General features: G+C 41.5%; 1 protein-coding gene across 2 annotated transcripts in view; it reads right to left on the reverse strand.

The window, feature by feature from the left end:
- Positions 1-4,587: 4,587 nt before the first annotated feature.
- Positions 4,588-24,695, reverse strand: part of LOC122550138 (WD repeat-containing protein 48) — a 130,018-nt gene continuing 109,910 nt past the window's right edge. For both annotated transcript variants that reach the window (XM_043690779.1, XM_043690778.1), the window contains exons 14-19: positions 16,412-16,507; positions 13,773-13,878; positions 13,318-13,405; positions 11,560-11,636; positions 7,447-7,639; positions 4,588-5,891 (exon numbers count right to left, since the gene is read on the reverse strand). In XM_043690779.1, coding sequence (XP_043546714.1) covers positions 5,796-5,891; positions 7,447-7,639; positions 11,560-11,636; positions 13,318-13,405; positions 13,773-13,878; positions 16,412-16,507 — 656 coding nt within the window. In that variant the 3' untranslated portion in view covers positions 4,588-5,795. The remainder of the gene's footprint in view (positions 5,892-7,446; positions 7,640-11,559; positions 11,637-13,317; positions 13,406-13,772; positions 13,879-16,411; positions 16,508-24,695) is intronic.

Here is a 24,695-nt window from a genome sequence, read left to right on the forward strand (position 1 = left end):
GGCACCCTCAAAATTAAACACTTTTTCATCCAATAAACTCGTCAGCAAACACTCATTCATCAGATACAGATGCTTAAAACCTGCTGTACTTTGCCTCAAAGTCCACTCCTGTAAAATACCCAGTATCACAGCGGGTACAAGTTGCATTTCACAAAACTACCATTCTGGTGCCTTCTGTGACAAAGAATGCCAGGTTTAAGATACAGGAACAGACGTAAGCCGTTCAGTCCATGGAATCTCCTCTGCCATTCAACGAGATCATGAAATGAACATTCCAGTTGTCTTCCTTATTATCTTCTGAACTTTACACTAGCTTTTGCAATTCATGTACAAGGGCCTCCTAAGTGCTGTAGCCTTCTGCAGTCGTCCTTCATTTAAATAATAGTCAGCTCTCCTACTCTTCCTGCCCAAGTGCATAACTTCACATTTTCCTATATTCCATTTGCCAAGTTTCTGACCACTTGTTTAAACCTGGTCTATACTCCTCTGTTGATTGTGTCATCCTCACTTCTTGCTGGACTGATACACTTTAGGAACTGTGTTTGTGACAATCCAAAATCTTAGGACTCGTGCTGTTGCTCTACTATAAATATGAAAATCCAGGAAGTGCATACAACTTTAACACAAAAACACAGGTGAGAATTGCCACCCTTTAACGGTCAGGGGTACTTTCCTGTCCTGCTAACACAGGTTTTTTTTTAAAATAAAAGTTGTCTGTTGCTCTTCATTGAAGAATGTGAGATTGCTGCTGAATCTGAATTTCTGTCTAAACCATCTAAATGCTTCTTTGAAAATCTAAACCATTCTTCAGAAGAACTTCCAAACTTATGATCGCCACTATACATGAGGAAAGTAGTTATTAGGGAACATCTAGGTTCTGAAGAGGTGGCACGTTGGACTTGAAATATTGCTTCTTTCTCCACAGATACTACCAGACCTGGCAGTTTCTTCAGCAACCTCAATGTTTGTTTCAGATTTCCAGCATCTGCCATATTTTGCTTTTATTGAAGGGAACATCATTAACTCTAAATGCTGAAGTGAAAAGTAGTGAAGTTATTGTAAAAACTGCATTGACCATCATTAAAGTTCACCCTTAAGTCTACTGAATGGAAGTTCTACTTGCCATATTATAAAATAGATATAACAGGTCATTGAGAGGGTGCTGGGATTTATAAGGATGATATTAGAAATATATGGTATGTATATCAGGAAAGGGTAGAAAGGCTTGTGGTATTTTCTCTCAGAAAATGTTGGAAGGGTGACCCAGACACCTTTAAAATAATGAAAGACTTTGATAGAGATGTCAGAGGGAATAGTTTCCTCTTTTGGGAGACAGTAAAACTAGAAACAATCAATACAAGGCATCCACCAAAAAATCCTATAAGGATATCAAAGAAATATCAATGCTCAGGAGTGTAGTGGGTGAAGCCAATGGATGGATTTAAGGATAAGCTGGACAAGCAAGAGGGATTTGGGAAACTTTGGGAAGTTGGGTACGAAGGTGCATAAGGGGGAAGCATAAATGCCAGTACAGGCTAGTTTGGTTCTCTCTCAATCACACTATCCCCTTTTGGAACATGATAATCCTTCTCCATCATATACAGTCATACAGAATGGAAACAGACCCTTTGGTCCAACTAGTCCACACTGACCACGTTTCCAAACTAAACTAGTCCCACCTGCCTACGCATGGCCCATATTCCTCTAAACCTTTCCTATTCTTGAATTCATCCAAAGGTCTTTTAAACGTTGAAACTGTACCTGCATCCACCACTCCCTGATCCCTCCATACATAACAGCACAGTGGCAGAACCTAGCACACAGACTCCGCTGGTGCAGTGGTAGTATCCATATCTGGGAGTAAAGAAGCCTGTGCTCAAGCCCCACTTGCTCTAGAAGTGTGTTGCAATGTCTCTCAACAGGTCAATTAGAAAACTATTGAGGAACCCCTGCAGACATATCCCTGGAGCTGAGGTGACTGATCTCCAATAACCATGACCATTTTCCTTAGTACTAGGCATGGCTCCAACAGTAGTTATCGAAGTTTTGCCCCTGATTTTCATTGGTTCCAGGTTGCCTCCTTGATGCTGCACTTGATCAAATGCAGCCTTGATGTCGAGTGCCATCACTCTCACCCCACCTCTGAAATCAGCTCTTTTTGTCCATGTTTGAACCAAGGCTGTAATGCTGTCTGGAGCCGAGTGGTCCTGGTGGAACCCAGTCTGGGAATCATGGAGTAGGTTATTGCTGAGCAGGTGCTGCTTGATAGCACTATTGATGACACCTTCCATCACTTTACTGATGATCGAGAGTAGACTGATGGGACGGTAACTGGCTTTTTGTTGAATTTGTTCTCATTTTGTGTGCAGGACATACCTGAGAAATAGATGCCAGAGTTGTAGCTGTACTGGTCCAGCTTGGCTAGGGGAGCAGCAAGTTCTGGACGAGTCTTCAGTATTAATGCTGAAATATTGGCAGTACTCTGAGCCTTAGAGGTACCCAGTACCTTCAACTGTTTCTTGGCATCATATGGAGTGAATCAAATTGGCTGAACATGGAAAACCTCTGGAGGAGATGAGACGGGTCATCCATGTCTGGCTGAAGTCTGTTGAAATACTTCAGCCCTGCTTTTTGCACTGGTGTGCTGAGCTTCCACATCATTGAGGTTTGGATATTTGTGTAGCCTCCTCTACCGTTAATGAGTTGTTTATTTGTCCACTACCATTCACATCTGGATGTGGCAGGACTGCAGAGTTTAGATCTGATCTATTGGTTGTGGGATCACTCAACCATGACCACTCCTTGCTGCTCATACTGTTTGGCACACAAGTAGTCCTACTTTGCAGCTTCACCAGATTGACACCTCAGTACTAGAGCTGGAAATGTGTTGCTGGAAAAGCGCAGCAGGTCAGGCAGCATCCAGGGAACAGGAGAATCGACGTTTCGGGCATAAGCCCTTCTTCAGAAGCCCTCCTGAAGAAGGGCTTATGCCCGAAACGTCGATTCTCCTGTTCCCTGGATGCTGCCTGACCTGCTGCGCTTTTCCAGCAACACATTTCCAGCTCTGATCTCCAGCATCTGCAGACCTCACTTTCACCTCAGTACTAGGTATCCCTAATGCTGTGCTTGGTGTGGCCTCCTGCATTCTTCATTGAACCAGGGCTGATCCCTTGGCTCGATGTTAATGGTGGAGTGGGGGATATGCTGGACCATAATGCTGCAGATTGTGGTGAGGGTGTTCTTCCTACATCAACAGGTACCCTGGAATGAATTAAAAAGTATTCCAATATTTAAAATAACTTGAAGAATTCTATTTTTTAAAACAGAATTATGTGGGAACTAAAGACACTTTCACATCCAATAAACAGTTCTTCTTCCATTAATGGTAGAGCGCATTATAATAAGGACAAGAATCCTAAAAAAATTCTGATTCATGGACATCAATAAACTGTAAACACTTTTGGGTGTTAGAAGGCAATAAAATTGAGAAAAAAAGCCCCACTTTATAGCTAAGGAAGACAGATATAGATAGATGTAAAAACGTAGACAGGTGTAAAAATACAGTAGCCCATATTTCCTGCAAAGTCCTACACTCAGTCACATAAAACGTTGAGCAATATGAGGTTGGTTGAGAGTTAAATATTTCTCCCCAGCTGTTTGTTTGAGGTAGTGCAGCCAATCACTGTTGTCCACAGAAAAAGCCTCAGTTCAAAACAGAGTTGTCAAAGCCTCAAGCTGCTTGCATATCTCCAAACTTGTCAAAAACAAACCAATAGAACTGTGGATTCCGGAAATTACAAAGTGCGAGAAAAACTCAGATCTGGCGGAATCTGTGAAGAGAAGTCAGAGTTAACATTTTGGGGCATAGAATCTATAGAAGCCCCACAATGTGGAAGCAGGCCATTCGGCCCGTTGAGTCCACACCAACGTGCCCACGGTGCATCTCTCCCAGACCCATCCCTAGCCATGTGACCCTACATTTCCCACGACCAATCCACTTAAGCTGCACACCTTTAGACAGTGGGAGGAAACCGGCGCACCCAGAGGAAACCCTACAGACACAGGGAGAATGTCTCTGTAGAGTTTGCACAGTGGCCTGAGGGTGTAATCAAACCCAGGGCCCTGGCATTGTGAGGCAGCAATGTTAACCACTAGGCCACTGTGTCGCCCCAGAATCCAGGGACTCTTCTTCAGAACTGACCTTTCTGAATTCGTGGTGATTTTACTTCCTCTAACATCAGCACAAAAAAAACTTTTCTTTGACACACATTCTGGTACAACCTCCGGTCTCAGCATGAAATTAGTTGGTGTGCATAGGTCAATGGATAGAGGAAGGCTACAAGAAAATCACACTGGCTCCAAATGGACCATTGCTTAAAACTAGCAATAACATACCTCTGCGGAATGAGCTTATTAACTGTTCATTACTTTTAACATCAGTTAAAACTGGATTTCTCAAATTGGAAAGGCCTGGAACTCAAGTATAATTTACAACATAAAATATACACTGAAGTTCTGTGACAAAACATCACAAGGTTATCCGGTCTGTTTTGTGTATATCCAGTGTATTAGATTGAAAGTACCACATCGAGTTAAATATTACTTTATTCCAGCCTTCATGTTTCAACTCTGGAACTGGACCATCCAAAAGGAGTTAGTTTTGCAATCAACTACAAAGTCTCAAAGCTTTTTCTTAAAAAATCCTTTTAAAAATCTTGTCTGTTAATAGTCGGTTGAATAAAAAAAAAAATCTTATTTACAACAAACATCTCAAGATTGGTCTTGGATCAAGATGACTTGCAGCCCACTGGACCTTTCTCCTCTAATAATATCAATCATATCATAAAACTAAGTGCAATTGCTTGACTTCAATCAATTTGAGCTGTGATCATTCCAACGCAAAGAAATATATACTGGCATCTGTCATAAACCTGTCCTGTTAACTGGGAACTTGTGCCCTCGTGTCCTATCTATTTTTAGTTTTTCCCAAATAAAGCAGTTGTACAAAGTCCCCTGCTCTGACACATCAAAAGATTAACTTTTGACAAATGTAGCACCACTAGCTGAATTTAACAAAATAACAGATTACAAGGTGCAGGAACAGTCAATCTGGGGCATAGTTCACAAGTAACAAGCACATTTAACGACTGGTGACACTAAGTTCAACAGCAGCAATGAATCTGGTCTTTGCACACTGCCTTGTAATTCCACGTGCACACCTCACTTCCCAAATGAGCCAACAAAATTAGTGGCATTAAAACGACATCTAACAAGAAAACATCTGGAATGTATGGAAAGAAGAATTTGCAGTGATGGATAACATCACATAGTAAGGTGACAGCAATAGCTAGTGTGGTGCCCATGCAGGAAATGGTGCTGGGTAGGCAATGTGTTAGAAGCAAATAAAGGACACCTACTGATGAATCAGTTACGTCCATTATCTGGATCATTTATCTATGCTTTGTACACTGGGCAGTGTCTTCCCCACCATACTATAAAAGCTACAGTAATCTCCAACCTGCCCATTCAAATCAAGACAGTGCACTGGGATTAAATTCAATTTACATTCTGCAATCTTCCTATATTGTGTAGCAGTAGATCTTTCCATAGAATTTGACGCTTTTATCCATACTGGACTAAAATCGGTCAGTGAGCTGGGTCTAACGCAGAGCAGTGCGTGGAGCACTCCGCTTTTCTAACCCTTTACAGGTAAATGAGATTAGGCGCCGACAAGAAAGTTCGCAATGAGACTATTGGCCTCTGAGTCAAAACACTCTGCCATTTCCGATTAAACATCACGTCGACTTCTGCCGATAGTGAAGTGTCAGGTCTCCTCCACTCTTCCAGATGAAATGTTTGACTGTCCGCAGGTCCATGTTTGGATCCAGCACCTGGGAGGGGGTTAAATTTAAATAGTACGAGAATCAAAACATTTGAGGATGTTAACGTGATGAGAATTACCAAACAAATTAAACTACATAACAGGGTAGGATGATCAATGTGGAACCATCTTCAGCTGGCTGTTTGCGCGCAACCTCTTCTGAGCAAACAATTGTATGGGTTTTTAGGCAACAGTTTTGTCAAGAAACATCTTCATGGACTTTATATGATAAAATAATTTTGACAGGTAAAGACTTACGAGGTAACATGGTGAACATTCTATGCCACATCTCATTAACAGGTTGATCTGTCTTTTTTGGTGATAGAAAAGTGGCTAATATTCTGCCAAGATTTGGTCCGAAGTCTTTCATTTCCATTTGATCCACAAAAGCAAGCAAATGGAATTCCTGAATCACAGCTCAGCACCTTTGACAATACAGCACTCACTTTGATGGAGTGGTTGGCTTGAGGATTTATCCCGGCCATGGTACTGGAACTGCTATTGCATTAAATTCTGGTCACCATAGGGGGCTCACGGGGTGAGTATTGGTATTTATACTAGTTCCCAGGGAAGTGTGTCAGTAATTACAAGGGTGTCTCGGGGTGTGTGTGGGTATTTACGGAGGCATCCCGCGGAGTGTGTCAGCATTTATGGGGTGTCCCATGTTGTTTCAGTTTTTACAGGTGGTCCCAGGGAGCGTGTTGGGATTTACAGGGGGTCCTGGCGAGTGTTTTGGTATTTACAGGCAGGATCTCGGGGAGTGTGTTGATATCTACAGGTGGCCCAGGCGAGTGTGTCAATATCTATGGGGGTTTTATTAGAAGGATGTGGAGGCTTTGGAGAGGATGCAGAAAAGGTTTACCAGGATGCTGCTTGCATGACAGGGCATGAACAATATGAAAGGCTAGAAAAACTTGGATTGTTTTCTCTAGAGCAGCAGAGAGAGAAGTCTATAAAATTACAAGATGCATAGATAGGGTTGGCGGTCAGAATCTTTCCTCCCAGAGTTGAAAATGTCTAATACTAGGAGGCATGCATTTAAGGTGAAAAGGGAAAGTTCAAAGGAGACATGAGGAGCAGCTTATTTTTTTTTTAAACAGAGTGGTAGGAGTCTGGAACACGCTGCCAGGGTGGTGGTGGAGGCAGATAAATTGGGACATTTAAGGGACCTTTAGATAAGCATATGATTATGCAATGTGGTGAAGGGCCGCCAGAAGGGATTGGTTTGATTTGATGTCATGTTCAGCACAACATCTTGCTGTGCTACACTGTTTTATGTTCTGTAACTCTGAATGTTTTCTTAGAAGAGTGCCATAGTATCTTTTAAAACCACCTGGGGACCTTGATTTAACCTCTTGCTAATGAACACTAGACACCACTCCAAAATAAAAATGCAGCACTCCCTCAACATTGCCTTCAAGTATCTGTCAACATTATGTGTTCAATTATCTAAAGTGACTCTTGAGCCTAGAAACTCTTGAAGCAGAAATGCTACAACAGATTAGTAAGTCCACAACTACTAGACCTTCTGAGGTTAACAGAGACAAATAAGGGAACAGGCTTACCTGATCCTGACAAAGTAACTCAATCTTCTCCTCTGCCAGCACAGCAATGTCTTCTTCTTTGTCCTGCTCCCCAGGTTTCTCATTGTTTGAGGAGCTAGTTGTTTGTGATTCATTGTCTAGGTTGATGATCTTCTCGTAAACATGCTCCATCACTTTTCGAACTTGTAGCATGTCACTAGCTGACAAACGATCTCTGGAAAATTGTTCAGAGGTGGATGTTGTTATACATGATTGCAACTGATCGCTGAATACTGATTAATGTATTCATAAATCAAATGAAAGGACAAAAAAGCTCATGTGTTAAAAGTCAAAGTTCAAACTAATTTAACAGCAGACTTGTTGGCATCTTAGAAAAATTACATTAATATAGTACGTAAGAATATCTGGACATCCCAAAGGGCTTCACACGGCCAATAAGTACTCGGAAATGCAGTCACCGTTGAAACAGAGCAGCCAATCTGTGCTCAGCAAGCTTCCACAAACTGCAATATGATAATATAGAGGGTCTCTTTTTGGGATGGTGATTGAGGGATAAATATTGTTCAGGGCACCTGGGGAGAGAGAAAAAAAAAACACTACTCTTTTCTAAGATAGTTCCACAGGATAATTTACATACACCTTAGAAAGCAGACAGGATGCCACTAAAATCTTTTCTGAAAGCTGGCACTGCCGACTGCGCAGCCCTCCCGCAGTGCTGGCACCGCCGACTGCGCAGCCCTCCCGCAGTGCTGGCACCGCCGACTGCGCAGCCCTCCCGCAGTGCTGACCCGCCGACTGCGCAGCCCTCCCGCAGTGCTGACCCACCGACTGCGCAGCCCTCCCGCAGTGCTGGCCCGCTGACAGCGCAGCCCTCCCGCAGTGCTGGCCCGCCGACTGCGCAACCCTCCCGCAGTGCTGGCCCGCCGACTGAGCAGCCCTCCCGCAGTGCTGCACTAGACAGGACTGCTGGCTTGGAGAATTTAGTGCCAATCTCTCTGGAGTATAGTGGCACTTGAACCTACAAGTGTTATTTTTCTTAAAAGGCAATCATGCCAGCAAGAAAAAACTTTAATAACTTAGGCCCTGACTCCAATAAACCTCCATTCAAATTTGAAATCATCATTTAATTTTATTTTAAATTGTCATATTTTTGCATTGAGTGCTATGGTCTGCAGAACAATTATTCAAGTTTTGGATATCAAATGATAAAGAAAGCATTTTTTTAAAAAAAACAAACGCAGAATAAGCACTCACTTTCTAGAGTCGCTCTCATTTATAGTGCACAGCAAATACATAAAGATGTACAGAATAGGTGCAGGAAAGGGCCATTCAGCTTTTCTAATCTGCGTTACCATTCAATATGATCACGGTTGATCATCCAACTCAGTATCCTGTTCCCTCTTTCTCCCCATACCCTTTGATTGCTTTCGCCCGAACAACCATATCTAGCTTCTTCTTGAAGACATTCAGTTTTAGCCTCAACTACTTCCTGTGGCAGAGAATTCCACAGGCTCATCAGTCTCTGGACAAAATAGTTTCTCCTTCCAGTCCTAAAGGACCTAACCAATATCCTCAGATTGTGACCCTGGTTCTGGACTCCCTGGTCATTGGGAACATCCTTCCTATATTCACCCTATCTAGTCCTGTGAGAATGTTATAGGATTTATGAATTCTATCACGTTTTTAAACTCCAGTGAATAGGTCAGTGCTGCTATCCCACAAATCAGTCTAGTAAATCTTTGTTGTCTCCATAGCCAGAACATTCTTCTCCAGGCAGGAGACCAAAACTGCAAACAATATTCCAGGTGAAGGCCCTGCACAATTACAGTAAGTCAAGATGCCATGGTACTGTACGCAAATGAAGAATCAAGTTGGCCAATAGTTTTTGCATCAGATCAGGATTTTAGGAGCTTAAAATGATTGGTTTGCAAATCTTAAACCACATCATTCGATCAGGAATTCAAATTAAAAAAAAAGAGGGGACATAACTGTGATTGTTTTTGTGAACTGCTGCTGCTCCTTCTAGGTGGAACTTGGCAAAGCACGGTCTGTATTTTCTGAGCTCAACACAAAGAACCCAATTATTGAGAACATTTTGTCCTTGGGATTAGTATTAGATTTACAAGAGAAATATCACAGCACAGGAGTGCTTTGAGCTGCATTGGATCAGAATTAGCAGCTTGAATTTACCTGGAACATTTGCAGATATATCAAATTAAAATAGTTGCTGGCAAGCACTCACAAACGAACATTCTTCTCCAGGCATTGTCCATCTAGGAAATTCTGTACGGTTAAAATACACTGCGGCCATCACAAGTCTTTTACGTGGATTTAACGTGCGTGTGATTCACTCTTTATCCTCCTCAGCCAAGCTCTGCTGAGCTATTTGTTTGTAAAACAGCCAGCAGTTTGGAGAAAGCTCAACACTGCCTTCTCAGGGCAATCAAGTTTGGGCAATAAATAAAGGTCTTGTTAGCAATGACCACATCCTATGAAAAAACATATGGTGGAAGTGGAACTTATACTGGAGCGAGCCCAGAAAACCAAATCACTCAAAATTGGACTGTGGGAACGTGAAAGGCACTAGCCCAGCTAGTGCTGGACCAATTGACATGAGTGGCTTTGCTTGGGAAAGAAGGGGGAGCAAATCAGAATTAATTGAAGAGACACAAGGATTAACAAAACAACAAAGTACGTACAGTGATCTTAATGGTCTGCTTCAAGTTCTTACATTCCTTTGGCAGACCTACAAAGACTTCTTGTAAATCAAAGCAGACGGTAACAGCATGTGCAGAACCAGTCAAGAACTCAACTCGCACAGCTGGATATTAATTAATGGCAGCAATCACATCACAGACAGAAGATCATTATAGTTCATTTTGCCTTTGCTCTTTCTGGGGCAGAAGTTTGCCTTTATTAGACTGAATAGCAGACAATAGGGACTTTTATCCTCTGACACTGGGTTATGCATTTGGGCAGCAATTCAGACACATTTTGAAGTTTACGGGTAAACTACCAGAGACTAAGATAACAGGACTAATATACTTCCTCTTGCCTCTTGTCCTACCTTCTTTGGGAGATGTATTATCTATTAAAAACGATTCTCAATCATCCCTGTCATTTTCAAAGACAGAATAGGGAAGAATGTTAGAATAGGGGGTTCAAAGGGATTGATAATGGGGAAAGTATCGTGAGAGAATGGTTATCCACATACCGAATGGATAAACCTCATGGTTTACTCCTCTCTCCGGTTGGCCATTTTGAAGATCCTTCAAGGCTTCATGGCATTGCTTGATAGGTTTGTTCTTGGAGAGTAACAAAGTCATAGAGTTTTACAACACATCAACAGGCCTTTCAGCCCATCATGTCATGCTGGTCAGAAAGCACCTATGTATTTGAATCTTGTTTTCCAGCACATGTCTGATAACTTTATGTGCTATGACATTTCAAGTGCTCATTTAAACACTACTTTGATGTTGAGAGCTCCTGCCTCTACCTTTTAGATAGTGAGTCCCAGATACTCAGCAGCCTCTTGGGTGAGAACCCCTTTCCTCAACTCCCGTATTAACATCCTGCTTCTTATTTTAAGTCTATACCTCCTAGTTATTGACCTTTCTACCAAAGGGGAATATTTATTCCAATCCACCCTAGCCTCTAAATTTTGTAGACCTCAGTCAGGTCCAGGTATGCCTGAACGCTCTTCTGAAATCAGCAGAGTAACTCCAGAACACACAGCTCAGTGATATTAAGCAAACACTTTGAAGCGGAAAAAATTTGCAGTTAATACTGACAGTTTACTTCTGTGAACAGTTTTCCCAACCACCTTAAATACCAAAAGAATAAATCAAATAGGATTAAGTTCAACTCTTCTTTAAACAAAAGATGTTCTACTACTAGAGTATCACTTTACAAAATTCACCGCCTTGATAACTTAAGCATAATGTCCAGTTCAGAAATTCAACAACCTTAAAACTTCATTTGTATATTCCCACTGATCAAACTCAGAGCCAAAGAACAAAATGTCCAAAGGTGAACCAGAGAAAAGGCAGCTGTTCTCAGCATCAAAGCAGGGTCAATTTATTTACTTGGGGAACTGAAATTTGTACTGAAGACTCTTTAATTCTGCCAACTTACTTTTTAAGTGTCTTTGCTCCCGAAGAGGAATGAGGCTGGAGGTAGAATGGAATTTTGTTGAATTTGGGCATGTTTTTCTGCAAAAAGAATGGAAAAACTTAAGAGTGGCACAGTTAAGTCACAGCTGTCACAATGACAAAGAAACATGAAATGAGAAACTCAAAAAGGGGAACACAAAGCCAAGATGATTTTGTAAGAACTATTTGAGTCAAGTTATTGTGTTTAAATAAAAAGCGCTGCTTTATTTTTGAGATTCCCATTCAGATAAGTCAACAGCAGCCAGATTTTCTAGCACATTCACCTTGGCTGCTGTGCAAAAGATTCCGCATCATCTGACTTTTAATGGAAAATGAAAATGTGGCTCCAATTCAGGCAAATCTGCTTTAAGTAAATGGAAGGGGAAAAGCAATTTAGAAATGGCCACATAAGGCACCATTCTAGGTATTTAATCACACACAGAATGCAACTGCTATGAAGAAAGGCAGGTGAAGTAGCAAGATGACGTCAGAGTCAAGTGATGCAAGAAACTTGAAAAACCTGACCAAAATTCACTTTAATCGGCTTTTTAAAAGGGACACTGAGGTAAGTTGACTGAAGTTTGAGATGACGACAGCTGGTCTTGGCAAACCACTATGGGAACAATACTGCAGCACTTTGGTAAGTTGGAATTTATAAACAGAGGTTAACAAGGTGGTTAGTCTCATGTCTCCTATCTGGAAGGTAGGCAAATGTTTCCACTTCTGGAGCATGGGGGTCACTGGCTGGACTAGCATTTAATGCCCATTCTTAGTCACTCTTGAGGTGATGGTGGTGAGTTGTCTTTTTGAACTGCAGCAGTCCACTGGAGGGGGCGCAGAGAAGATTCACTAAGACATTGCCTGGGATGGAGCAGTTCAGCTCCGAAGATGGACTGGATAAGCTAGAGTTGCTTTCTTTAGCGCAGCGAAGGTTGAGAGGAAATCTGATTGATAAACGTAAGATTATGAGGGGCATGTTCAGGATAGATAGGAAACAGCTGTTCCTTGTAGTTGAAGGAAAAATAATGGGGAGGGGAGGGGGTGCAATTTCAAGATGAAAGGCAGGGAGGTTTAAAGGGTCTATTGAACTGTACAAGCCAAGATGATCCCAGTTCATGTGGAGCTGGTGGATCTCAGCTTAAGCAATCCTTACAATAATGTAATACCAATGGGAAGAACGGTTGAAAGAAAACCGAAGTGTTGCTGTTTCTCACCACTATCCAGTTCAGAATCTGGGCTCTAATTTTTTATCATTGTGCTCAGCAATACTGCTAGTGAACACGATGAATTTGGATTAAGTCACTTATTATTTACTGTTAATTTATTAAGAGCATCATGAAACAATATGTATAGTATTGCTCTAATTCTGGCCTCAGGTGCATTCCCATTATAAATGCCCCACCATTGGTGACCATGCTTTCAGTCATGTAGGTCCCAGATTACCTTGCACATTACTCTTCATCTCTTTTCCTCATTACCCTCCAAGACATTTCATAAAACCTATCCTTTTGACAAGGGTTTTGTTTCTTATGTGACCCTGTGACATACTTTGTCTTTATAACATGCTTGTGAAAAGCTGTGGGACATCTCATTGTGTTAACGGTACTCTTTAGATACAAGTTATTGCAGTAAGGGTAGTAACATTGATTTAAACATCAAACAAATGCCCTACACGTTTGATGTTGAGATGTTAAGAGCATTTCTGTGGAAGTGGGGGAATTGAATCATGTAGGTTACTTACATCTACAGTGATGTCGATAACCCACTGAGGCACAGTTTCATTTAGAAGCATTGATTCAGTTTCACCTCCTGCATCACGGCACAATAGCCTGCAAAGAACAACAAAATGAAGTTATTCTGTCTTTGCTCAATGTTTAGGGAATAGGCACAGTGAAAAGGGGAAAATGCTCATGTGGTGAGGCCAGTTTTGAAAATCAAAAATTCACAAATTTAGTCAAGAAACAAAATGGTTCCTTTGACTAAAATTGAACCTGCAGTGCAAACTAAAAATTTCTCCAGTTTCACTGCCAGATTTTAATGTTCAATCTTTTGTAGGTTTATTTAGCAGTTGTAACATAATTCGGCATTGATTTAGGCTGTGTACTTAATATTCTCCTGAACACATGCTGAAGCCACCATATAGTCTATATGGTTATTGGCCACAACAATATGGGAAGTAATGGTAGCATACAATACCTGAAGAGAGTGCGACCACCTGCTTCTCCAAAGATGACTGGAGTATGTGGTGGCACTTGGAAATAACCATTACCCTTCTGGATTCGGTTTTCTTGCTCTCCATTAACTAAAATGAAAAAAAAATTAACAATTTTCTTAAATAAAATTAATTTAAAATTAGCTCTCTGGTATATGTAGAACCATTTTTAAAAATAAACATGCCATTTTTGGATGAGAGAAATTCAACAGCTGAAACAAACAACCTCAGTTGCTCAGAAATAGTTTATTTCTAAATAGAATCATAGCACCAAGTCAGGCCAGTTGGACCAAATATCTATGGCTGCGTTAATGCTCCACATGAACCTCCTCCCAGTAGGTCCATCTATTCCGTTCTTATGTGCTCATCCAGCTTTGTATAAATGCACCCATCTTACTGGCCTCAACTGCCACATGTGGTAGAATGGTGCATGCACAGGACCGAGAATACCTCGCCTTCTTGTCTGTCTGTCTGGGAGCATGGAGCATCTTTCCTGCCTGACGTGCAGCCTCTTCCTTACAGCTTCATCATCATCATCCCAGCATTCACAGTTCAGGCTGAATGAAGCCACTCACTTTCACACTGTTCACTGCCATGAACTACGGAAATGGCATGGCACACAGCAAGTTGCCAGTGAGCCCATTCTGATCCCACTTTCCAGTACCTCGTCCATAGTCTTGCAGATTAGAGCTTCAGTTTCAGTTCTAGGACACACAACCCCTTTGGGTGAAAAAGGTTTCCTACACATCCTCTTTAATCCTTTTGTCAACCACCTTAAATCCATGTCCTCTGGGCCTCTAGGGGAACATGCCTGCTCTAACCACTCTATCCAAGCCCCTCGGTCTCATGTAGGCTGCTTATTGATTCACCAGTGTAAGTATTGAGCTTAAAGAAATACTTTGATAGCAGCTAAGTAAAAAGAATGGATGAGCCAAGACATTAACTTGCCTTCGAAAGTAGAAATAGAACAGAACAATTAACTTGGGCAAGGAAAGGCCTGTGATTGCAGCTGCAGTTTCTTGCAGATCAGTCACTTTCACTGAGCTATATTTGCAGTGTATCTGCAGTCTGGATAAAGAGACATGTTGGCTAGATACCAGTGCAAGCCAGAGATAGCATCTGTCAATTGTTCTGGGAATGTAGCTGATTAGAAATTAAAAATTGTCTTTTGTTTTAAAGTTTAAAATCTTTAAAGAGAAATATAACAGGATAACAATGCAACATATTGCAAAACAGGATTTTCATTACTACTCCTGACTTCCTCCTACTATACAGTGCAAACTGATATTGCTTCCTTGCATATAATGTTACTGTTCAAGCCACATATGCTTTATCAACTTTGAAAAATTAGTGTCAGATTCACTAATCGCACTGATATCAACCACTAATGTAACGAGCAAGGACAATTAAGTTTGAACATATTGCATTACTAGAAAGAGCCAATTCATTCCCAAATAGTGCTGCATGCTCAGTCAATTACTGAACTAGGGCAATTTTGTAGTACTCAAAATAATAAATTTTAACATAATATAATGGTTCTGTTCCTTTGATGGAAATCTGGGCAAGAATGATGTAGGCAACTTGTAATCAAGTGAAGAAACAAATCACTGATAGAAACCATTTAATGTGGTTCAAATACAGAATTCCATATCATCTACTGGAGGGCGGGGGGCACAGGAGAATGGTAGCTGATCTATCACTACTAGCCAATGAGTTAAAAATATTAAAATAAAAAGACTCATTTCCTTTTATCTTTTTCTAATGCAATTTCTACTTTTGAAGAGAGGATCATAAATTAGCTTGTTCTTTATATTTACTTAACTGTTGTCAAAGTTTTGCTCAAGCTCTAACAGTTTATGTCTTTGTCCTCCTGCCTATCTTCTCCACTTTTTCATTTCCTGCTCATCACTAATGCTCTCTTCCTCCTCAATGTAATGCTAAACAATGCTACACTCCCGTCTTGCTTGTGAGGTGCATAATGTGGAATGAATAGTCCTTTATCTCTGTATACTTCATTACAGCATTACTTATTACAAATATAAATGCAAGTTCTTTCAATTCAGCCTGCATTAATCTGCTTTCAAGTGCAATATTCTTTTTAATCACAAGTTTCCACTTTATGCATCTGCTGCAGTCAGAAGGGTTTGATTAGTCTGTGTGTGTTCGGTTGGGAAAGAATTATAAATGGAGGCAGTTTACGGAAATTCCATCACAGGCAACAACTGATGAAATTCACTGTTTAGCACATTTCTTTTCTTAATGCATACTTTTATTTAAGATAGTAGTATGACTGTTTAAATTTAAACTGGATACAATTGCCATTTAATGGCAACAATCAGAATTGCTGAACAAGCAACACAGAGCATTAGGCCATCGCTTGCTTGATGCATTGAGTTATCAGTATCAGGTTCTCAACACAGTTCATTCTGCTCGACTGGAAAGCAGCCTGATCCAGAGTACTAGATGTACGTTGCTCAATTGTATCAGTACAAATAAGAGACGTTTGCTCACCCTCTAAGCTGCCAGTGACGTGCACCATATAGAGTCCAGGCAGGAAAAAGGAGAAAGAGAGCATGCAATTTTTACTTTATACTCAACACCAACCCTGATATAAAATACTGACCCATATTCATTTCATTTTCTTCTTCATCCATGGGAATGATGTGTGTTCTTGGCCAATATTCCAACAGAGCCTGCAGCAATAGTCCTCCAAGGTTAACTGTAGCATGGAAGCAATTAATTTAATCAAAATGAAAGGGCTAATAAAATATTTTCAAGCAGTTAGACAAGAATAAATTAGATATTTAAAATCTTAATCAGAATTTAAAAGTGTACTGGACCTGAATAGATCAAACTGATTTCCAGGAGAGGGATAATTTAACAGTATCTTAAATACACATGCTTTTCCCATGCATAAATAATGGAAAAGCCTCACAGGGAGCCGTGTCATAATTCTATTTACCCAACTCTGATCCAAACACGAGACGAGCCGAGTAGGAATCAACAATCACATGTCTTGAGAATTTGAAATGAACTTTCATAGAAAGCATGCTGAGTCCTTTGGGAGAGCAAGTTCTAGTCTTCCATGGCCATTTGAGTGAAAATGCCTTTCCAATTTCTCTTTAATAGGGCTGGGCTTTAATTTAGTTTTCTAATTTATAGTTTTCTTGTTCTGGATTACCATAGTTCCTCTGCAGTTACCACTTCAAATCCATCAATTTAGGGATAACTTCTAAACAATGAATTACAACTATGTTTCTCCAAGTATTGGTTAGAATTTAACTGTTTAAGTCATGGGATAATTCTGGGAAATGTCTGCACTTCTTCCAATACCCATATACTTTCCTCGAAATCCAATGTTTCAATGTGAACAGGGTGACTTTGCTGGATCAAGGCTTTGTACAAGTGAAACATCAAGTGCTCACTTCTGCATTCCAATCCTCTTGTAAGCAAGGGTAAAACCTGATAGTCCTTTTGATTGTTTATGGTTCATATTCATTAACTTCTAGTTATTTGCAACTGTGGAATCTCTATTCTATTTGTTCCTTCACGGTTCCCAGCCTCTCACCATAAGATTGATACTTGATTGGTATTTCTTGGATCCATAGTAGAAAACAACACAATTTTAAGAGACACTAACCTTGCTCCTTCATCTAAGCCTTTAGTATATATTATGAAAAGCTGGTTCACTTGCATCCCAAAGATTGAATTGATTGGGTGCAAGTGCAATCTCTAGCAATTCTGCATCTTAGCTGACTCTCAGAATTCCCATGCATATGACATTTGGTTTCGCAGAGTGTGGAGATAAAAACCTGACTAAGAGCAGGCAACACATCTCTCTACTTTCCCAGCAGGACTGTGTCTGCCCTAATTGTATTACATCTCTTACTATTTAAAATTTACTCAAAATTTAGAAGTAGTTAAGGTGAATTGCATCATCTGTAAAGCTTCATAAAGACACTCAGGAAACAAATGCCTATTGTCCACAAGTGTAGCAGTACATGGAATTTACATTATACCAACAGGCTACAAAAACAGAAATTGCTGGAAAAGCTCCGCAGGTCTGGCAGCACCTGTGAAGAGAAATCAAGTGACTCTTCCTCAGAACTATGGGTCACTCCGCCTGAAATGTTAACTGATTTCTCTCCACAGATGCTGCCAGACCTGCTGAGCTTTTCAGCAATTTCTGTTTTTGTTTCTGATTCACAGCATCCGCAGTTCTTTTGGTTTTAATTTAGGAACAGGTTATTTGGCCAAACTGATTGCTATTGCAAATGAACCTCCCAAAATAAAAGTAGTTATAGCTATGAGAAATCAAAAAGATATCATTTTTTCAGATCCTTTTTTCATGATGCAATACTACTTGCAGGGCCATGATTTATTGCCTATCCCCAATTGCCCACGTTCTGAGATGATTATCAGAACAGCAGATTTCTGTCCCTTAAGGACATTCCTAAACCAGATGGGTTTTTATAACAGTTTCATGATCAATACTTACGACACTAACATTTTCGTCCAGATTTAATCAATTCACTGTATTTAAATTGTACAGCTCAGAGTGGGAGTTGAACATCAGTCCAGACCTCTGATCAATTCAGAAATATTTTCACCACCGTGCTATTGGTTTTTTCTAGTGGGCTGGTTTGATTATTGCGGAAAATGTGTTGCTGGAAAAGTTTGATTATTGGACAGTTTGGAAGGGTTGTAATTGGTCAGGCTCATATTACCTTCAGTAACAGGGAGAAAGTGAGGACTGCAGATGCTGGAGATCAGATCAAGCCTCATTCCTGATGAAGGGCTTATGCCCCAAAATGTTGATTCTTCTGCTCCTAGGATGCTGCCTGACCGGCTGCGCTTTTCCAGCACCAGACTCTTGATGCTCATATTCAGTAACATTACACGCAAGTGAAATAATAACATTTCAATACCCTTACATTAAACTGCTGAAGTTTCAGTGCTTAAGTGGCCTTCTTGGCCCAGTTCCACACAATAGTGATTTAGTTTAATCCTATTTTCATGTTCTTCTCTCACATCCTTCAATACAATTCCCTTGTTAGTAGCTTGGCCTCAATAGCTACTTGCAGTAATATGATCTGCATCCTAAGCCCTTTGTGTGAAAAAAGCCTTTCATTTCAGTGTCTACTCTGAATGGCAGAACATTTTTATTTTAAAAATCAGGGTTCTGAAATTTAAAATTGCATTTCAAATGTCTCAGGTTATAGTTGCTACTTCATCTGTTTGTGGAGGAGTAAAAAGAGACTACAGCAGTACACAATAGAAAAGTGATTGTCATGATATCAAAAAATGGCATGAGCATGGTAGCTATTTATCCTTCAGATGTAGGTGTTGCTGGTTGAGCCAGCATTTATTGCTCATACTTTGGTGACAAGGAGTTGTAGGTCATTCGATTAGGTATCCCCAGAATGCTGTTCGAAGATTCCAGGATTCAGATCCAACAGTGAAGGAAAGGTGGTATATTTCTAAGTCAGAATGTAAAGTGGCTCAGAGGGCAATTTGCAGCTGCTGGTGTTTCCATGTATCTACTGTCCTTCTGCTTCTAAAACAGTAGCAGTGGGTTTAGATGGTGCTCAAACGCCTTAATGAATTTCAGTAATGTATCTTTAAGATGGTAGACACTGCTGCTGAGGGAAATGCATATTTTTGATTGTGATGCTAATTAAGCAGCTTTGTTCTGGATGCTGTTGAGCTAGAGTATTGTTGGAGCTGTACTCAAGTACTCCTGACTTGTGCCTTGTAGATGGTGGACAGGCTTTGGAGAGTCAGGAAGTACTCACTGTAGTGAGTCTAATCTCTGACCTGCTCTTTAGCCACTGTATTTATATAGCCAATCCAGTTGAGTTTCTGGTCAATGCTAATCCCACAGGGTGTTGATAATGGGAATGTCAGCAATGTCTCTTGTTGGAGATGGCTTTGCCTAACACCTGTGTGGCATAAACATCGTCTACCACTATCAGCCAAAGCCTGGATATTGTCTAGGTCTTGCTGCATGTGGACATGCCCTGAAGTTGAGAGGACAGACCTTGAAACATCACAATCATCTGTTGTGCCAGGTATGACTCCAACCAGCTGAGCTTTCCACCTAATGACCAGTAACTCTAGCTTTGCTTGTGCTCAATGATACCACACTCAGTCAAATGGGACCTTATGTCAAGGTCAATCACCCTTACGTCTGGAATTCAGCTCTTTTGTCCACGTTTGAACCAAGGCTGTAATGAGGTCAAGTGCTGAATACTCCGCATCAGTGGATAGGTTGTTGCTAAGCGGGCTCTAGTTGGTAGCACTGTTTAAAGGCCTCTTCCATCACTTTGCTCATAGACAGCAAATGATTCAGGAGGTAATTGGCCAAGTTAGATTTTTGTGCATATGCCAAACCTGGGCAATATTACTCAGGTTCAGGTGGATACAGTGTCGTAGTTATATTGGAACAGCTTGGCTGGTGATGCGATAAGTTCTGGAGCACAAGTCTTCAGTATTATTGCTGGAATGTTGGCAGGCCCCATTGCATAATGTACTCTGGGTGGGCACATAGTATGCAGTGCCTCTAGCTATTCCTTCACGTTAGATGGAGTGAATTGAATTGCTAAGAACAAGCATGTAAGATGCTGGAGACCTCTAGAGGAGGCAGAAGGAATCATCCACTCAGCATCTCTGACCCAAGATTACTGCAGTCACTCGAGCCTGATCTTTTGCCTCTACCATTGACAGTAGGGATATTTGTGAAGCGTCCTCTTACAGAGTTAATTCTTGACCACCAGTCATGACTGGATACAGGACTCCAATGCTTAGATCTGATCCGTTGGTTGTGAAATCTCTTACTGTCTATCACTTGTTGCCAATCAGGCTTGGCATACAATTAATTCTGTGCTATGGTTTCACCAGGTTGGTTTCTTACTTTTAGGTGTACCCAGTGCAGCATGCCCTCCTGCAATCTTCATTGAACCAGGGTCTTGCCTTTGCTTGATGTTAATGGCAGTGTAGGAATACAATTCTGCTGCTGATGGCCCACAGTGCCAGGTCATGCCAGATCTGTTCAAAGTTCATTCCATTAGTACACTGGTAGTACCACACAAAAATGATGCAGGGTATCTTGCTGTGAAAATGGATCTTTGACTCCACCACGACTGGGCAGTGGGTTCCATTACCAATACTGTCATGGAAGGTACATCCATGTGGGCGGCACGGTGGCACAGTGGTTAGCACTGCTGCCGGTATCTTGCTGTGAAAATGGATCTTTGACTCCACCACGACTGGGCAGTGGGTTCCATTACCAATACTGTCATGGAAGGTACATCTGTAGTACACACACTGATGAGTATGAGATCAAGAATTCCCTGAGCACCTCCCTCCAGACTGTGTGCCATCACCTATGCTAGGTCTGACCTGCACTGGACCACGACATACCTAGGGATGGTACTGTTACTACCTAGGACAGTGATAATTGGGGAATTATACCCGATAGACAATATCAGACTGTTTCTTGACTTGTCTTTGAGATTGCTATCTCAATTTTTGCATAGACTCCAGTTACTGCTAAGGACAAATTCTTTAGGGATACAGGGCTGAGTTTGCTGTTGTCATTTCTGGTGCCTAGGTCAATATCAAGTTCATCTGGTTTCATTCTTTTTTTTGAGACTATTCGGTTTGATACAGCAGAATGGCTTGGTCAACCACTTCAGAGGGTACTCATGAGTCAGCTGCATTGCTGAGCGTCTGGAATTACATGTAGGCCTGAACCAGGTAAGGAAAGCTATTTTCCATCATAAAGGACATTAGTGAATGAGATGGGTTTTTGTGTAAACTGACAGCGGTTTAATTGTCATCATTAGATTATTAGGCCAGCAACAATGCCATTGTGCCATAAGCCCTGCACATGTAGTATCTATGTAGGGTAGTTCATTACCAAGCTAAGAATTACTAATAACAATTGATGAACATCTGTGAAATTCCCTACCCAGTGAAACAGTTGAGGCTACCTCGTTGAATGTTTTTAAGGCAAAGATAAAAAGATTTTTGAACAGTCAAGGAATTAAGGGTTATGGTGAGCAGGTGGGTAAGTGGACTGAGTCCACAAAAAGCTCACCTATGATCTCACTGAATGGTGGAGCAGGCTCAAAGGGCCAGATGGCCTATTCCTGTTACAATTTCTTATAGCACTATGACAGAAATTGCGACACTTCCAAATGACAACTGCATAACCAAATTCCTTTGAAAAACCAGGGAAGGATAATTAAATGCAAAAACAAACTGTTGGATAAATTCAGGAGGTCTGGCAGCATCTGCAGAGAGAAAGCAGTTTTAACATTTTGAGTTCAGTGAACAATCTTTACAACTGTTCTGAAGATCGATCACTGGACTTGAAATGATAACTCTGCTTTCTCTGCACAATGCTGCCAGACCATCTGAGTTTCTCCAGCAATATCTGCTTTTTTTCCCCAGATTTCGAGCACCTACAGTTCTGTCTTATTTTATATGGGTAATTAATGCACCTTTGCCAGTGCTACCCACATCCAATGAATAGCAATAGGTTTGTTTACAGTCAGTAAGGTAGATGTCAGAAACAGGAAAGGGGCAGTCATTTTATTGGGAGTTTTCTACAGTGTACCTCCCCCCCCACCCCACCCCCACCAATAACAGAGAGGCAGAGGAGCAGATTGGGAAGCACAATTTGGAAAGGTGCAGAAGTAACAGGGTTGTTGTCATGGATGACTTCAACTTCCCTGATATTGATTGGAACCTCCTTAGTGGATGAAGCAATTTTTGTCAGGTGTGTCCAGGAAGGGTTCCTGATGCAATATGTAGTTAGGCTGACTAGAGGGGAGGCCATTTTGGATTTTGTGCTTGGCAACGAACCATCCAGGCGTCAGATTTGCAGTAGGAGAGCATTTCAGTCATAGTGATCACAACTCCCTGACCTTTACTATACTCTTGGAGAGGGATTGAAGCAGAAGGTATGGGGAAAGTATTTATTTGGGGGTGGGGGAATTACAGTGTTTTTAGGCAGGAACTGGGTTGCCTAAATTGGGAACAGATGTTCTCAGGGAAATGCACGACAGAAATGTGGTGGTAGTTTAGGAAGCACTTGCTGATAGTGCTGGACAGGTTTGTCCTACTGAGGCAAGGAAGAGATAGTAGGTTGAAGCATTCCTTTGGTGACAAGGGATGTGGAACATCTAGTCAAGAGGAAGAAGAAAGCTTACTTCAGGTTGAGGAGGCAAGAATCAGACAGGGCTTTAGAGGGTTACAAAGTAGCCACGAAGGTACTGAAGAATGGAGTTTGGACAGCTAAGAGGGGGCATGAAAAAGCTTTAGTGTGTGGGATTAAGGAAAACCCTAAGGCGTTCTACACTTATGTGAGGAACAAGAGGATGGCCAGAGTGAGGGTAGGGCCAATCAAGCATAGTGGAGGGGATCTTGCCCCTGGAGTCAGAGTTGGCAGGGGGAGGTCCTTAATGAATACTTTGCTTCAGTATTCACTACTGAAAGGGACCTTGACGTTTCTGGGACAGCATGAAACAGGCTGATATGAGGAAGGAGGATGTGCTGAAAATTTTGAAAAACACAAGGATAAACAAATCCCCTGGGCCAGACAGGATATACCCTACATTACTACAGGAAGCGAGGGAAGAGATTGGTGATGCCTTTGGTGATGATCTTTGCATCCTCACTGTCCACTGGAGTAATGTCAGATGATTGGAGGGTGGCAAATATTATTCCCTTGATCAACAAAGGGGATAGCAATAATCCTGGAATTACAGACCAGTCAGTCTTATGTCAGTGGTGGACAAAGTATTGGAGAGGATTCATGATTATTTGGAAGACCATAGCTTGATTAGAGATCGCCAGCATGGCTTTGTGAAGGGTGGATCATGACTCACAAACCTTACTGAATTCTTTGAGGATGTGACAAAACACATTGATGAAGGTAGAGCAGTGGACGTGGTGCAAATGGATTGTAGCAAGGGGTTTGATAAGGTTCCCCATGGTAGGCTCATTCTGAAAATGAGGCGGCACAGGATGCAGGGAAATTTGGCTGCCTGGATAAAAAATTGGCTGGGTCATAGAAGACAGAGGGTGCTGGTAGATGCAAAGTATTCAGCCTGGAGCGCAGTGGCCAGTGGTGTTCAGCAGGGATCGGTTCTGGGACCTATGCTCTTTGTGATTTTTATAAATGACTTGGATGAGGAAGTGGAAGGGTGGGTTACTAAGTTTAGCGATGACACGAAGGCTGGAGGTGTTGTGGAAAGTGTGGAGGGATGTTGTAGGTTGCAATGGGCATTGACAGATGCAGAAAAGCTAGGACAGACTGGATGGGTACTTAATCTAGGTTAGAAGTTCAGCACAACATCGTGGGCCGAAGGGCCTGTTCTGTGCTGTATTGTTCTATGTTCTATGTTCTAGAACTGGGCTGATAAATGGCAGATGAAGTTCAACCTGGAAAAGTGTGAAGTCATTCACTTCGGAAGGCTAAATTTGAATATGGAATACAGGGTTAAAGGCAGTGTGGAGGAACAGAAAGATCTTGGGATCGATGTCCATAGATCTCTCAAAGTTGCCACTCAAGTTGAAAGGGTTGTTAAGAAGGCGTACGGTGTGTTGGGTTTCATTAGCAGGGGAATTGCGTTTAAGAGCCACAAGGTAATGCTGCCTGGACTGGAGGGCATGTCTTATGAAGAAAGATTGAGGGACCTAGTGCTTTTCTCATTGGAGGGAAGAAAGATGAGAAGTGACGTGTTAGAGGTCAACTAGGCAAAAGTGAGGACTGCAGATGCTGGAAATCAGAGTCTAGATTAGAATGGTGCTGGAAAAGCACAGCAGGTCTGGCAGCATCTGAGGAGCAGGAAAATCGACGTTTCGGGCAAAAGCCCTTCATCAGGATTGAAGGCAGG

The sequence above is a fragment of the Chiloscyllium plagiosum genome, chromosome 5 (genome assembly GCF_004010195.1).
Source record: "Chiloscyllium plagiosum isolate BGI_BamShark_2017 chromosome 5, ASM401019v2, whole genome shotgun sequence".
Lineage (NCBI taxonomy): Eukaryota > Metazoa > Chordata > Chondrichthyes > Orectolobiformes > Hemiscylliidae > Chiloscyllium > Chiloscyllium plagiosum.